This window comes from Musca autumnalis, unplaced genomic scaffold (genome assembly GCF_047663935.1).
Source record: "Musca autumnalis isolate F117 unplaced genomic scaffold, ASM4766393v1 scaffold_3, whole genome shotgun sequence".
Classification (NCBI taxonomy): domain Eukaryota; kingdom Metazoa; phylum Arthropoda; class Insecta; order Diptera; family Muscidae; genus Musca; species Musca autumnalis.
Window position 1 is genome coordinate 48,398,368 of NW_027411866.1, and position 14,816 is coordinate 48,413,183.

Sequence of the window (14,816 nt, forward strand, 5' to 3'; positions counted from 1 at the left end):
ACAATTCGATATTTATCAAATAAATTTAAATATAATAATAACAACAAATAAAAAGAAAAATTGTATTTAGCATTCATCGAATTGGTTCAAATGTTAAAGAAAAAATCAGATGTTTCACGAATTGTACTTAGCATTCATGGAATTGATTCTAATGTTGTAGAAAAGATTGGACCTATCATCATTTCATTGGAACCAATGAAAAAGATCCAATGAAATCATGGCATCTCATAAAACCTCTTCGGTGAAATTTCAATGGGTCTACATACAACTCTTTTGATAACATGACTGATTTTCAGTTATTTTAAGGATTTTCCATACCTATTTAAATTTTGTAATTAGAATGTTTGAACTTATATTTACCTTGTAGATAAATTCATTAAGCTACTTGTTACTTCTAAGAAACTTAAATCCATGATAAGAAAAACTGTTTTTCGTCTATTACACTACACTATTTTAAACGGCCGATGACGATCTTTAATCCTTGCCAATCGCTTTCGAACTATTTTGTTCTCATTGATCTTCGTATTAAAATACCTAGATAATGGGAACGTCAGGAGGGATGATAAACGTTAGTAGAGTTTTATCACAAATCAAACATTACTGTTATTTAACAGTTTCTGAAATGTTAACAGAACAGAGAGTTTTATGTTAGAATTTTCATTAATCTATTTATTCATATCATATTTTAGTTACCTAATCGTCGTGGATAACATTCTATGGTATTGATCAATGTTAAAATTGTACGGTTTAACTAAATTTTTAACATGGAAACGTTAACATTTAACATACATACTTATGTAAAATATAATACTGTTAAAATTTAACAGCCACATAAGATAGAATAACATGTAACTCATAATACGCATAAGCAGGTAGATTATATGTCCCGATTCCAATATCCATAATGGACAAAATAAAAATTCCGCTTCCATGTTGTTAACATTTCGTATATCTGGTTGTCCAATTGGGCATTAGTATGTTGCTAAATACATAAATGTCGATCATAATTCATGTATTGGTATTATTATGTAAAACTATCGATACCGATGTTATTCATTCGTGAAACACCTGTTTATCTAATTTATTGACTTCTGTATAAATATGTCGGCACCAGATGTGCAATGCCATCTGTCCTTCTTTGCGGCACTCTTTAAGATTTTATTAATTGTATTTAGGTTTGCCGGCACATATTCTCTTTCTTTGTTCGATATCTTTGGGTGTTTAATTATCTTTGACTTCAGAGAGATAGGAATGTATATTTTATGTATACCGTGGATATAACAAGGTTTTAGATAATTTGGTAACTTTACGTGCATATACCATTGTCGGATGCACAGCATATCGATCCCTTTATATAAATAAGGCCTAACTCGATGTTTTAAGACAGCGAAGAAGGTCAGTTAGTTTGTCCACAGTTCTATTAAGCTGTTCAGCTGTTTCTATGTTTCCAATGACGCCAGGCTGAGAGTTTTTTAGTTCTGCTTACCTATCCCAATTTATTCTTCTTGGTTTTCTACAAGCATTTTGCAAGACTCCATCAAAAGAGATTTCGAAAAGTATATTTCATATATTCCGAGAAAGAACATCTATCTATACCTCACAGTTTCTGTTGATAGATTCATTTATGTAGATGAAAGTTAGATCAATGACCTCCTCTCTATCCCTGATATATGGTTGCCTATGATGCGGTGTGAAATGGTTGTCCTATGATGTGGACAACGTTATGCATGCTCAGAAAACAGATTCCTTTCAGGCACCGAACACTCCGCCAAAAGCAAATCGTTTTCGGCTTTTTCGTTTCATGTCCACATGTTTAAATATTGAAACATCCGCGAGCGTTTTTGTAGTTCTCGAAATTTCTGCTGATCTAGTTGTGTGACTAACAATTAAAACTGTATCCCTTAGTGTAATATTGAAACGTAAGAATTCATTCTTTCAACACTCGAATATTACAACACAAAATACCACAACTTTTTATCATTAATTTGTTTTTGTTTACATGCCATTGTTATTTGTTGTTACTCCGTTTCCTCTGTTGTTTTTGCTGTATTAAGGTAAGGTTGCGTGTTTCTCTTCTTTGTTATTGCACATTTTGCTTCATTTTTTGGTATCTATATGTATAAAATAGAAAAATGTTTGTTTGTACGTTTGTTTGTTTGACTATATATGTCCAATTTCGCTGAATGTGATCTAGACATAAATGTCGGAATTTCCTTAAAACTTAAGTCCATGTTACCTCCTGAAACATAAAAAAATACCATAGTAGCTCAATAACAGCCCTAAGTGGGTAGAGAACGCCTTCATACCTCCTATATTTATACGTTAAAATATTAAAATAAGTTAATATAAATATAGCATTCAATTATATTTTATTTTCGTCGGTGTAGCACAGCGCACCGGGTTCAGCTAGTTTCAAATAAAATTCAGTTGCCAAATTTTTTATATATGAAAATTCTTTGAATTCTCATACATACACACATCCATTCAAAATGGACACGAGAGTACTTAGGCACACTTCTTTACAAAAAAAAAAGAAAAAAGCGCAACGTCTTTACAACGCGGACAAAAACAAGACCAGGCCATAAAGGCATTGACCGTGGAGGTCATTGTGTTGTATTGTACCTTAGCATAGCTTGATATTGTTTCTCTCTCATTTGACAATGCAATGCCCCTGTTGCTGTCATTCTCTATAGCGTAAAGTGTTGTTGAGGAAAATAAAACGTTTGGTAACAGCACCACTTTCCACTCTTTCATGAAACCGGAAACCAATTCACACTCTACAGGTATCAGCAGTCAGTGTGTCAGGGCTAAGCGGCACAAACACACACACTCACCCATAATGGAATAAGAATTGAATAAAAAGGTGTGCAAACAAACAAGTTAGGTTTACTGCCAGCTGTATGACAAGGTGTTTCCTTGTTTCAGGTCATCTGCCTCACATTATGTAAGGAAAATACTTCAATTTTCCAAGATAATCCTTTTTTATGACCTCTAATCTCCCATTGTGATAAGTGGAGTTTCACATTGCTGCTGGAATTATCCATGCCTAAGGGGACGACCATGAAAATAAGTAAAATGTTTGTTTAGGCCACAGCTAATAGTCATTGACTTGAAAAATTTGACCTTCAATGCCCTTGACCACTATGGTGCCGGTAAAACCTGGACAGTCCAAGGCTGAATATGAGTACCGTAACAAATTCAAAAGGATTTACATTTTTCTAGGCTTTTATGCGGACTTTACATTTGTCCAGAATGTTATACGGACTTTTCTGCAAGACCCCTCCTTCCGACCTTGGAGTGCAAAAAAGTTGATTCACACATTTGCCGAACCCTTTACATTGGCGTAGCAGTAACATTAACAACTCTATATTCAACAGGTTATGAGAAATGCCTTGCCCCACTTGCTGTTACTGTTCCTTCCCCTTTAATGGTGACAACAATACCCCGGCAAAGCTGAGGTTTATAACAGTCATAACTAATAACCAGTTTAGCGATGCAAAAACGCTTTATTAACACACATTTGACGTTAAGTGTTCATTTAAAATGTGAAGATGCTGTTTTATTTTTGGTTTATGACATTTAACGACTAAACAAAAGTCAAAGTCTAAAAAATGATGATCATGATGCTGAAGAAGTAGAAGATGAAAAACAACATCAAAACACGTGGGACACGTGATGTGTGGAACGACAACAACTGCGAGCATTTTGTGGTAAATTTCCATTGATTTGTGTCGATGTAGGGTTGTTAGGCGGTTTGGTCGATGCCGGTATTATTTGGTGGATGTAGTGGTATGTCTGGTATATACATATAGATATACATATCTATGTGTATGTGTATAAGTCCAACTAATGTAAACAATAGAAATTCATTGGCAAGCTAACTATATAGTGGCTACATACATATGTGTATCCAACTTATAAGAATGTGTTTGAAAGAGAAATGAAAACTACTGTTGCTGAATTTTGCTAACCAATGTATCGTTCATTGATATTGGCTATCTGTGTAAATATAGCCAATAAATGAATGTGTGTACATATGTGTGTAAATTTTACTTTGCTTTGCCTCCCATCGTTTTGTTGAAGAGGTTTTTTAATTAGAGGGGCCTGTCTCTTCTGCTTGTTTTAAATTGTGGGGCTCGTCGTCGTTGTTGTCGTGAAATAGCAGCGTCTCATGATACTGAAGAGGGACGTCCAAGCGTTAGTGTATTCTGTTTTAAATGATTTGCGCGGCTTTTGGCACGTAAAGTTGTATGACAACAACTTACGAAATCGTTTAATTAAATGGCAAACGAAAATCTCTAAAAAAACAAGCTATACGGAGACAGTCTACGGATATCGAAATGGTTTACAGGTCAACGAAATAGCCAAGTAATCAAAACGAGGAAGAAGAAGATGAAAAAAGGGCTCGTGTCCCCCGCCCATTCAAATAACGAAGAAAGTTAATGATTGTGACACAAAAATCTGGGCTATTTTTGGTTTTCAATTTAATGGGAATAATAATGTTATAAATTGTTACAACGTCGCCGTTATTGAAGGGCATTTGAAAGAAGGAGAGTAGAAGTCGTCTGAATCAACATGAGGTCTTAAAACGAAAGCAATGCGCAGAGCAGCTGTTGTTTTCTGTTTTTTTTTTTTTTTGTTTATTTTTTTGCTTGGCTTCATTGACAATATTTTTATTGTTTCTTTACCTATTAATTAAATATTATTTTCTTGTAGCATCTATAGACGACATTTTTTACTGAATGCATGACTCGTGCTTGACGTAGAAAGAGGAAAGATGTGAACCCATGTATGCTATGGTGTGATTGGCATCAACATCCATAAATAAGTCATTTTACAAAACAGGAGAAAAGCTATGTATGTTACCCCATGAGGCACAACAACAAAAGTATGTTGGATGAAAAATCCCATAAAAACTTCATCTCAAATTTACCTGTGCAAAGATTTGGGAATTCCCCGATGAAGTGGAAACTCCACCAACTGTCATAATGCTTCAAGAAATGAACGGGAAATGCAACTATAAGACAATAATGACGCAAATTCGGTAAACACGTCATCAGACGCAGCTCAGACTGTTGGAAACTTTTAACTTTTTAGTTAAATAAATATTAAGATCGTGAGAGCCGAGAAAAGGATATTTATGTTCCCTCTCAGTTTTTTGTATAAGGAAGACCATGATGCAATTTCATATTACTCTTGCTAAATGATTCATGATAGGTAAATAGAACTTCAAAGTATTTTTTATTTTTATCTAAAAAAGTCGCCATGTCGTTCTTTAAGTCGAATACAAAACACCATCTTGGCCATATATCGGTTACTTAGCAGTGTGACCGTTCCCGTTTTTCAGTCATCAGTCAACCACGAGGTTGTTGGACAACCAAACATCGGTAAAAAAAAGCTGTCGATTTGTTTACAAAAGTCGCCATGTTGTCCTTTAAGCAATACATCGGTAAAAAAAACTGTCGTTTAATTTAAAAGCTGATACTCCACTTACTGAAGACTTTGAAGGCTCCTCTCTATAGAAGATCTTATTGTCTTCTTATAGGAGACTATTTGTTTTCTTACTTATGCGGACGGAAAATGTTGGAGATCCAAAATCCAGACCTCCTCACATCTGGCTGGACTATTACTAGTCTAAGCCCTCGTAAGGAGAATGTACATAAGCGGCAAAGCCATTATTTGTCTTAAAAAAATCGTTGTATTGAATTCTTAATTTTAAGTGCGAACCATGTCGTGTAGTGGTTTGTGATGATAATTTCTCGGATATTATTTTTCTGACCATTGAGCTCAGCTCATCTCGAAAGAGAAACACAAAAAAATATAATATGATTATCACACAAAAAGGAATTATAAATTCATGGAAATGGAATTTCTGAATCACAACAGCTATTTTCTGAATAACAGTTGAAAATGGTGTAGATGTACTGCTCTGGGTGGGGTACTCTCGCCGTTGCTGTGACTACTCGCAACAACATACTAACGGAATAGCATGATCAGGGCACTAAAGTTGCTACCTACGCGGTCTGTCTACAATTCCGGATCTTAAGCAAGAAGACTTATAAAAGCCGTCTCGATGGGCTACGGCAAACGGCCTTGGAGTAAGTGATGTTGTGCTACCAGTATTAATGGAGTGCAATGTGCAATGGAGTGGAACTACATCTCTCCCCCCGAAGCTAAGTACTTAGGTACAATTCTGGACAGTCGATTGCGATGGAAAAGGAACGTTGAGGAGCGGACGAAGAGAGGATTAATAGCACTCTATTCGTGCAAGAATTCGATTATACACTGGATGTATAACTAAGGTCAATTCTATCCTATGGATCTCTTGTCCGGTGGGCAGAAATCGCCAGAAATTGGCATCCAGCAAATTATACAAGGTGCAAAGAGCAGCCAAGACTCTAATAACGGCAGACTTTAGAAATACTCCACAAGCAGCGGCCTTTGCGGGTCAACAATAAATTTCAGGCAGCACGTGGTGCTCTAAGGCTGCATGAACAGAATCTTTGGCGCAACTGCATAGTCGAGATCAAGCTTTTGTGATTCGGCTGTCTTAGGTGGGGATGCCAAGGCACCTAATTAAAAAAGATGGTGACTCGGCAATTTCTAAGGAATTCGATTTAACCAGTACTGATGAAACCCGATATACGGCTGACAGGGCCGCAGTAATGGCCGGGACGATTAAAATGCACCATTAGAGCTATCTATGATAGTCTAGAGAAACAAAGTAGAGAACTCCTCGATCAGCTGGAAAGGTCGGTTCCCTGATGAGCAGAGACGCGACACAACCCCGGAAGACGCGACACTAATCCTAACGACACGATTAATTCGTTAATTAACGAAGACCTTGACGACTGGTCGCATATCGGCACATGCCGATAATACACAGAGTCACTGTCGCGTATCTTCGCAAGTTCGTGGAACGAGACGCGAACCTGCATTCTGAGGGGGAGGTCCTCTTCGTCAGAAGTAAGCTGAGATTCAAAAGAAAATTTGAGAGAATTTATCCTCATGAGCGTCGACGCGAACTTCAGGTGGAGAGGATCCAAAACACTGTAATTGCTCAAGCTAGAGACTCTAACGAGACTCCGGCGACAGGCAAAAGAGTGGAGACGGAGAAACCCATTACCTCAGGCAAAGCGGTGGAGTCAAATCTGTTCCGAAGCCGAACCCGAGCCAGAAAGGAGTGAAGAAGGCCAATGAGCTCACTGCTAAACTAAACGCCATCCCTAAGGGGGATAAATTGGTGAAGGGGTCTGCCAACAAGTCTAGCCTTCTACTCATCGATAGAACCAATTATCATTAACTTTCAGCCTATTTATATAAATACTTTATACTATCTCTTTCTGCTCCCTTTGTTTTTCTTTCAGTTTCTATTGTTAAAGGTACTAAACATCAATTCTATACTTTCTATACTTCGATGGATGATCACAATGACCGAAAGGTCTCCGAGTGACTCAGTCACTACACATCCCCTAATCTTATGTTGTGGAGGTCCTAGAAAAGATGGGCCGAGAACCAATATGGCTAGATCACACAATTATTTCGATGAGGGACATTTCGATCGCATCATTTTAAATTTATTATATGATAGGGTAAGTACATGTACCCATAAATAATACAACTTATATAATTGTCTCATATCAATCAGGACAACCCGATTCATATTAAATGATATGGGACCTACTGCGTCGTATCTTACGACACCACTTGTGGAGAAGTTTTACATGGCTGAAATACTCAGGAAATGTCGCCAACACTACTGAGGGGTATTTTGCCACCGTTGAAAATTTGTTGATGTTGCCTGACCGGGGAATCGAACCCATTTCACACCGTGTCACCCTATAATACAACCTGCGTTTGCATATATTCAAAATATAAACATTAAATGTAATTCAAAAGTTAATAGGTAATTAGATTATATATGACATTAAACTAATCTAAAGCTATTTATAGCAAAATAATAGCATTCTCAACTCAACTATTCCAAAATCAAATTTTTGCAATGCGAATGTCATTTTGCTGCGTTAAACATTAGAAAAACTTTTAGCGGAACAGACAGACAGCTAGCCCAGTCATAAAATCTATATAAATGAATAGAATTGTTATTTGTCATTTTAAGCATTCTAAGTTTCATTTGGTATCGGAGGCACGCTTGTGGGGCCACATTCGTATTTATAGATGGGATGGTTTACTTACATGCAAGCAGTATTGTATATATGTATATTTGTGATATTGCAAAAAGGTAAATAAATCAATTAATGGCAAAAGAAAAAATAAGATTTAATTTGCCATATGGATATCGTGAAATTGTTAAAAAAATGTAAATGTAAAGGATATCATTTAAGATTTTGTTATGGAAGGTTAATAGGTTGTTTTTTAAAAGGCATTTATTTAAGGCAAACAATTTTTATAATGTTGCAAAAACAGAATAAAGAAATATTATTAAAATAACATATTTTCATGATTTCTTGACGAATTTGCAAACTTTTGAATTCATCCTTTTTTATCAACATTGAGTCATACTTTAGTAAAACACGGACATCTAAATATATACAATTTCTTGGGTTTTCGTTAAAAATAATCCTTAAAATGTCAATCGATGGCATGTATAAAAATTAGTGTATTCGAAATCAAGTGGATTGGATGTAATCCAAATGCATGTTGCTGCCACCCTTGTTAAAAAACTTTTTGTTTTTTTCGATTTGTAGTGTTTGTCATCGCCTTTTGATTCTATTGTCATTTTTTATCATTTTCTTTGCGTCACTGCATTTTTTCTATTGCAAAATGTTTTCCAATCAATACCTAGACACAATGATGAAGATGTTTTCCCCCAGTTTCTTTCTGTCCTAACAAATTTTTATTTGTTTGGACTTTGTAACGTTCGTGTGAAAATAAAACAATAACATATTCATACTGTACATACCTACGACCACCATTCAACTACATAAATTCATATTTGCATGTAGAATAAATCTTATCGCGTTTAATATTATGTCGTTAATCTGTTTTTGTACCACCATTGTAAACATTTGCCTAATGAGACATTGACCCATTCCCCTAACCAGCAGATATGACACGTGACGTAAATTTTATTAATTGTTTTTATGTTCACACTTTGAGGATTTTTATTCTGTTTTACATTGTTGATGTTTACAACGTAGCTATTTTTGGGGCAAAACGTTAAGTGAATACAAATAATGGTATACAAAGTAATAATCTTTTGCTACCAAATAATTACAATAGATTAGATTTAATATGATGAAGCTCCAAAAACAAAATGGTTTATGAACTCTCTAATATGGTTATTGTTCATTGTTAGGCGTGGGACCTTGAAAAAATCGTAAACTGCCATTATCAATTCTAGTTACAATAATTAGACTGCAGTCAGACGGAAGTTATCATATCCGGCCTTTGAAGTACATAACGGGTGTATAAAACACCGTCTTGAAATATATTGTTATATTTTGAAAAGTATAAAGAAAATTAGGGAAAGCTAGTAAAAAGTATCTGTACTTATGGTAATTTTCAGAATTTTGTGGCCTTCTCTGGAAGTATGAACCTGCCATTTTGGAAATGGGTCTTATTTTGGGATCCATTCCTTTCGATAGTTTGGACAAAATATTACGAGATCCAAAGTTTGTACTAAATTATGAGATATTCTGCTTACCATGTTATCGAATATTTTTTAACTTTATTAGGGGAATGTACTGGAAGGAGTGGACCGATAAGTACCATCTTTGAACTTTATCTAAGACTTACAGAAATATTACGATATACGAAGTTTGGAACAACCCAGTATACAGTTCAAAAAGTTTTCCTGCGCACCAATCACAACATATGTATGGACTTGCCCCTTAAAAAACTTGTAGGGTCGTAATGGGGGTAGCGAATACAAGTCGTTGCAAACAAAATCAAAGCGATTCGAGAGTTGGCCTTAAACTGCACTTTTCCGAAATTTTGTGTGGGAGGTACCTGAAGAAGTGGATATATATAGTCCATTTTCGAATTTGATTTATGTCTGGTAGAAATATTAGAAAGTGCATATGGCCCATCTTCGAACTTAAACTAAATTTGGACAAAATTTTACGAAGGCCGAATCGGTTATTCCATTCGAGAGTTAATCTGCGCTCAAACCAAACAACAGACAAATGGACGGACGTGGCTTAATCGACTACAAATTATCTGAAATTTGGGGTCTAAAAAAACATTAGTTCGATGAGGCCAGTTTTATTTGAAGCACGTTAGCTTAATGGCAGAGATTATAATGACGTGGGTCCGATGTTAATAATAACAAATAATATTGAAACCAGATTTCAGCTATTTCGGTTGGACTATATGCATAGCCAAAACTTAAAAAATACCCCGCAAATCAAGCGGTACCGTTCTATTGGCGATATATCAAAACGTGGACCGTTACCGGTAATTTTGATCGGACTATTTTATAGCTCTAATGGGAAATAAATAATGGTTGTGGCTAAAACTTTCAAAATACCGAAAATCGGGAGGTACCGTTCTATGGGGCTATATGAGAACATGGACCTGTACCGACCATTCTCTGCGGGAAAATGTTAATCCACCAACGAAGACTTAATAACAAATTTCAGCTATTTCGGATGGGTAATGTAGCTTAAACCTTAAAAATTCCAAGAATCCAAAGATACTATTTAATGGGGGCTATACCAAAACATGGACTTATATGTACAATTCTCTGCAGAAATATTTTTTATCCGCCATGAAAGAAGACTTAATACCAAATGTCAGCTACTTCGATTGTATAATGCAGATAAAGCCTTTAAAATACCGAAAAATAGGAGGTATTGTTCTAACCTATATTGCCCATTGTCCACCTACCAATCTTTGCGGGAATATTAAAATCCCTCAACGAAGGCTAAATGATAAATTTCAGCGATTTCGGCTGGATAATGTGGTTAAAAGCTTACAAATTCCCAAACCCGGGAATTGCCGTTCTATGGTCGTTATATCAAAATGTGGACCTACACCGACAAATTTCTGGGAGAAAGTTTTGTTGCCCCAATGACGATTAAATACCAAATTTCAGCTGTTCAAAAAATCGTAAAGTACCGTTCCATGGTGGCTATATCAAAACGTGGAACGATATAACCCATTTTAAATACCAAGCAGCCTTGGAGTAAGTATGTACCAAATTATAAAGCTCTTTGTGAAATATTGCAAACTGTATCCTGATTTCAATAGACAGACGGACGGACAGATTGACATCGTTATATCGCGATAGAATTTTTTGCTGATCCAAATAGTACATGTAGGTATATACTTTAAAGGGTCTCTGACGTTAAAAGTTAACAATAATCTCCTTCATCCTATGGAGGAGGGTTTTAAGACGGGAGTGTTAAGGAGTCGAAATAGAGAATTATCTGACATGAGAAAAATTTCTAAGATGAAAATAGGGATCTAAAGCATTAATGTTTGTGCAAAGAACCAGTATGCCCAGTATGCGTTAACGTGGAAACCGTCTTCAATTGGACCACCAGCTGTATCAACCATATACCGAAATGGACATGCTAATCGCTGTGAGTTAAAATAGTTAGATTAAACAGGTCATGTCATGACAAAGATTAAAGGTGTAGTGCGGTTTTTTAAGATTAAGGTTGTTGTAGCAGCACGAAACACTCTCTAAAGTATATGTTTGATGCTGGTTGTCAGCTTCTGACACTATGGTTTCGGGTCAATCCCCGGTATGCAAGAACCCACTGCCGTGTAAAATCCAGAATAATTCCAGATGCTCTAGGTTTTTTAAATATCCCTAATAACATTTCTGGTATGAAATTGAATTTCGAACATTTATGACTCTTGAGCATATAGGTATCTAAACAAATAGATGCAAATAGATATGTTATTCCATACATGTATTCACCAATGATAGTGCCTAAATTCAGACTACAGTCAATACGAGCCGGTCGACTCCTTTGTTTAGCACCATTTGCGCATATAGACAATGGGGTGCGCTTTAACAACCTCACACTACTGTGTGAAAAATGCAAACACACACGGAGTGAGACCTTCTACAAACTAAAGAAATGCCTAAAAACATTTTCATTCGAAGAAGAATTTTCCTACAAAAATCTTAAAATTATTTAATAATTTCAAATTCTTTATTTACTTACCTTCCCAATATTTCCTTGGGTTCATATTTGGCATAGAATCCTTTGGCGGCATCCTTATCGGGCAACAAATCATCCTCTTCATCCTTAGCCATTTTGCCAGGTATTTTGATGGTTTTTTATAGATCAACAAAAAGCACAATTATTGTTCAGCAGCTGTCGCTTAGATCACAGTTTATGTGGATGGGCCTTTTAATAAAATTTGCTGGTGACTGGTCGTTAGAAGGAATTCAAAAACAAATATTCTAACCGCTACCAAATAACGAAGGTCAAATCGATTTTTTAAAGTCCTATATTTTGTTGGATTGGCTAGCGGGCTGGCGTTGTGCTTGTTTATCTTTACACTGGATGATGCTGCTATTTAATGTTGTTGTAATTTGGAATTTGGTGGGGATGAGAGCGCACAAGAGAATGGAAATTTCCAACGAGATTTGTTGTTTTTTAGTTTTCAATGAAAACTTGGTATCTGCGTGCGTGTTTTTTCGTCAACTGATGGTTGATTGGAATATGCGTGAGGATTTACACGCACGCCGCCCTTCTTGTAAACAAATGAAATCGCGTGCCGTGTATATCTGTTATCGTCGTTTGTTGTTATTGAAGACTATGTTTTAATGTTTTCCTTTGCAACTATTTTATGGTGGTATTGTGTATTTCTTTTATTTTTTTCTTCTTTTCAATTGCAAAATAGTTTGATTACACAACACAATATTCTTATTGCATATCATTCTCTTTTACATTATAATTTTTTCTTTATGCACTGCAATTATCTTCTTCTTTTGGTATTATAGTCTTTCACTTTGGTTTGGTTCACTTGTAGTAGTTCACAGATTTATGTTTTTTTAAACAATTTTCTTTTAATATTTTTTTTTTCTTTTTCATTAATTATTCTTTGTCAATGGATCTATTGTAGACGACGAATGAACTGCCCAGCGCGTTGATTGTTTGAATGATGATGATACTGATTGGTGGTGTTGCATGGCAGAGTCGTCAATGTCAAAAAAGGTTACAAGTTTTCTTCTGCACTTCTTTCTCAGACCACAATATTCCCAATACTTTTTCTTTTGCAATTTTTGCGCTAATGATACTCTCCGATTCAGAAATATTTACTATATGAAAACTAATTTCATATTTATTAATGTATGTCAATCTATTTAACACATTCCCTAATTCTTTAATGAACTGCTAATTTCAATTTTCCGTGAAGAATGAACCGTCGCGAACAAAATCTAAAATCAAAATCTATTATTTACTTATTTGTTCTCCGTATTTTATTTATTTGCTATTCGCTCTCCTTCTTAGCATGGCACCGACTACTTGGTACCCATCGTTTTGCCTACCAAAGCAAAAAGTGTTCATGGCGGCTCTACCTATTCATACCCAGCAAAAAAATGGTGGGCTGAATGTTGGCAAGAATCTACTAAAATTTTCTATTTTTTCGATAACATAAAGGGCCACACTAAGAGTAATTTCACTGAAATTTTGACATGAAAGTAAAAGAAAATGTAAAAAAAACGGTCTGTTTGTTTCATACGAATATTGCAACAAAGCAAAATTGCAGAACACATGAAACCGTGTACACTATAGCTTTGTTCCTTTACTTTTTTAATGGTAAGGGTGGTAAAAGAGAAAAGTGTCAAAATTGCTCTCTCATGAACATTTTTACCAGAAAAGTAAAGGAACGGAAAAATGGTAGATCTGGCAGCAATGTCAAAAAGAAACATAAAAAAATCAATCAATCGTCTTTTATTTCACAGTTTTTAATTTAGTTTTGTCAGCGTTCGACTTTTTCTTCTGTTTTTCGCCCATTTTCTTTTTCCTTTTGAAATAAACGTCAAACAAAAGTCGAAAAATCAGTTCTGCCATTTTTTACCTGCAGAAATTTTGCTGGTAGCCTGTGGTAGAAGAGAAAGCCATTTTCGCTCTCTCTCCACTCTCACTCTCTTAAAAATTGCTTCCAGTTTTGCCACTTTTCGGGGTTAAGGAACGCTTTGCAGGTTAAAAATGGTAACCTCAGGTAAGTAAAGGAACACAATAAAGGAACACAGCATTTTTCCCATAAAATGCAAAGTTTCAAAATTTCATTAAAATTACTCTAGTGTGGCCCGGGACTTATCATCACACTAGAGCAGTTTCATTAAAACTTTAAAGACATACAAAACTCTGTCTTTAAATATGACAGGACAGTTAAGTACAACTCCGTTCCAGTACTTTTTTAATGGTAAAATGTGCTAAAACGCGCACATTTTTCCAAAATGTACGGGAACGGAAAAATGGCAGAAACGTCAAAAAACTGGAACAAATGTCAAAGTCGGCGTGTCAGCCAATCGGATGCCGGCAAACACGTTGCACATTTTTGCTCGCTCAAATTTGTCGTGTAAAAAGTTTCTAAAGAGAGAGCCATTCAGCGCCATTTTTGTTCAAAGAGAAGTGAACATTTTGCAACTTTTTTGGTGTGCGGGAACGCATTTCGGGGAAAAATGTTCAAAATGTGTAAAAACTTTTTAGTTCTGGAACGAAGCTTACATGTATTGATTGTCAAAAACCCAAAACTTGCCTGTGTGACGTAGGCGTCCAGACAACTTCAAAAACAGTTATAACATTTTGAATGAAAATCGTCGATTTCTTTTTGTTTTCCGTTCACATATTTTGTTTTTGTTTTTTGCATACCAGTCCCGT

At 35.6% G+C, this 14,816-nt stretch overlaps 1 protein-coding gene and 1 long non-coding RNA gene across 5 annotated transcripts in view; one reads left to right on the forward strand and one right to left on the reverse strand.

Moving 5' to 3' along the window:
• Positions 1-13,544, reverse strand: part of PhKgamma (phosphorylase kinase gamma) — a 43,287-nt gene extending 29,743 nt beyond the window's left edge. For 2 of the 4 annotated variants that reach the window (XM_073974974.1, XM_073974971.1), the window contains exon 1: positions 12,144-13,454. In XM_073974974.1, the coding sequence (XP_073831075.1) occupies positions 12,144-12,235 (92 nt within the window). In that variant the 5' untranslated portion in view covers positions 12,236-13,454. Of the gene's footprint in view, positions 1-12,143 lie in introns of all 4 variants that reach the window. The other 2 variants (XR_012411573.1, XM_073974973.1) reach the window with 2 other exon arrangements.
• LOC141397954 (uncharacterized) lies at positions 4,172-8,451 on the forward strand. Its single transcript, XR_012411574.1, has 3 exons — positions 4,172-5,217; positions 7,368-7,592; positions 7,649-8,451. It is a non-coding gene; the product is annotated as an uncharacterized lncRNA (long non-coding RNA).
• Positions 13,545-14,816: the final 1,272 nt, after the last annotated feature.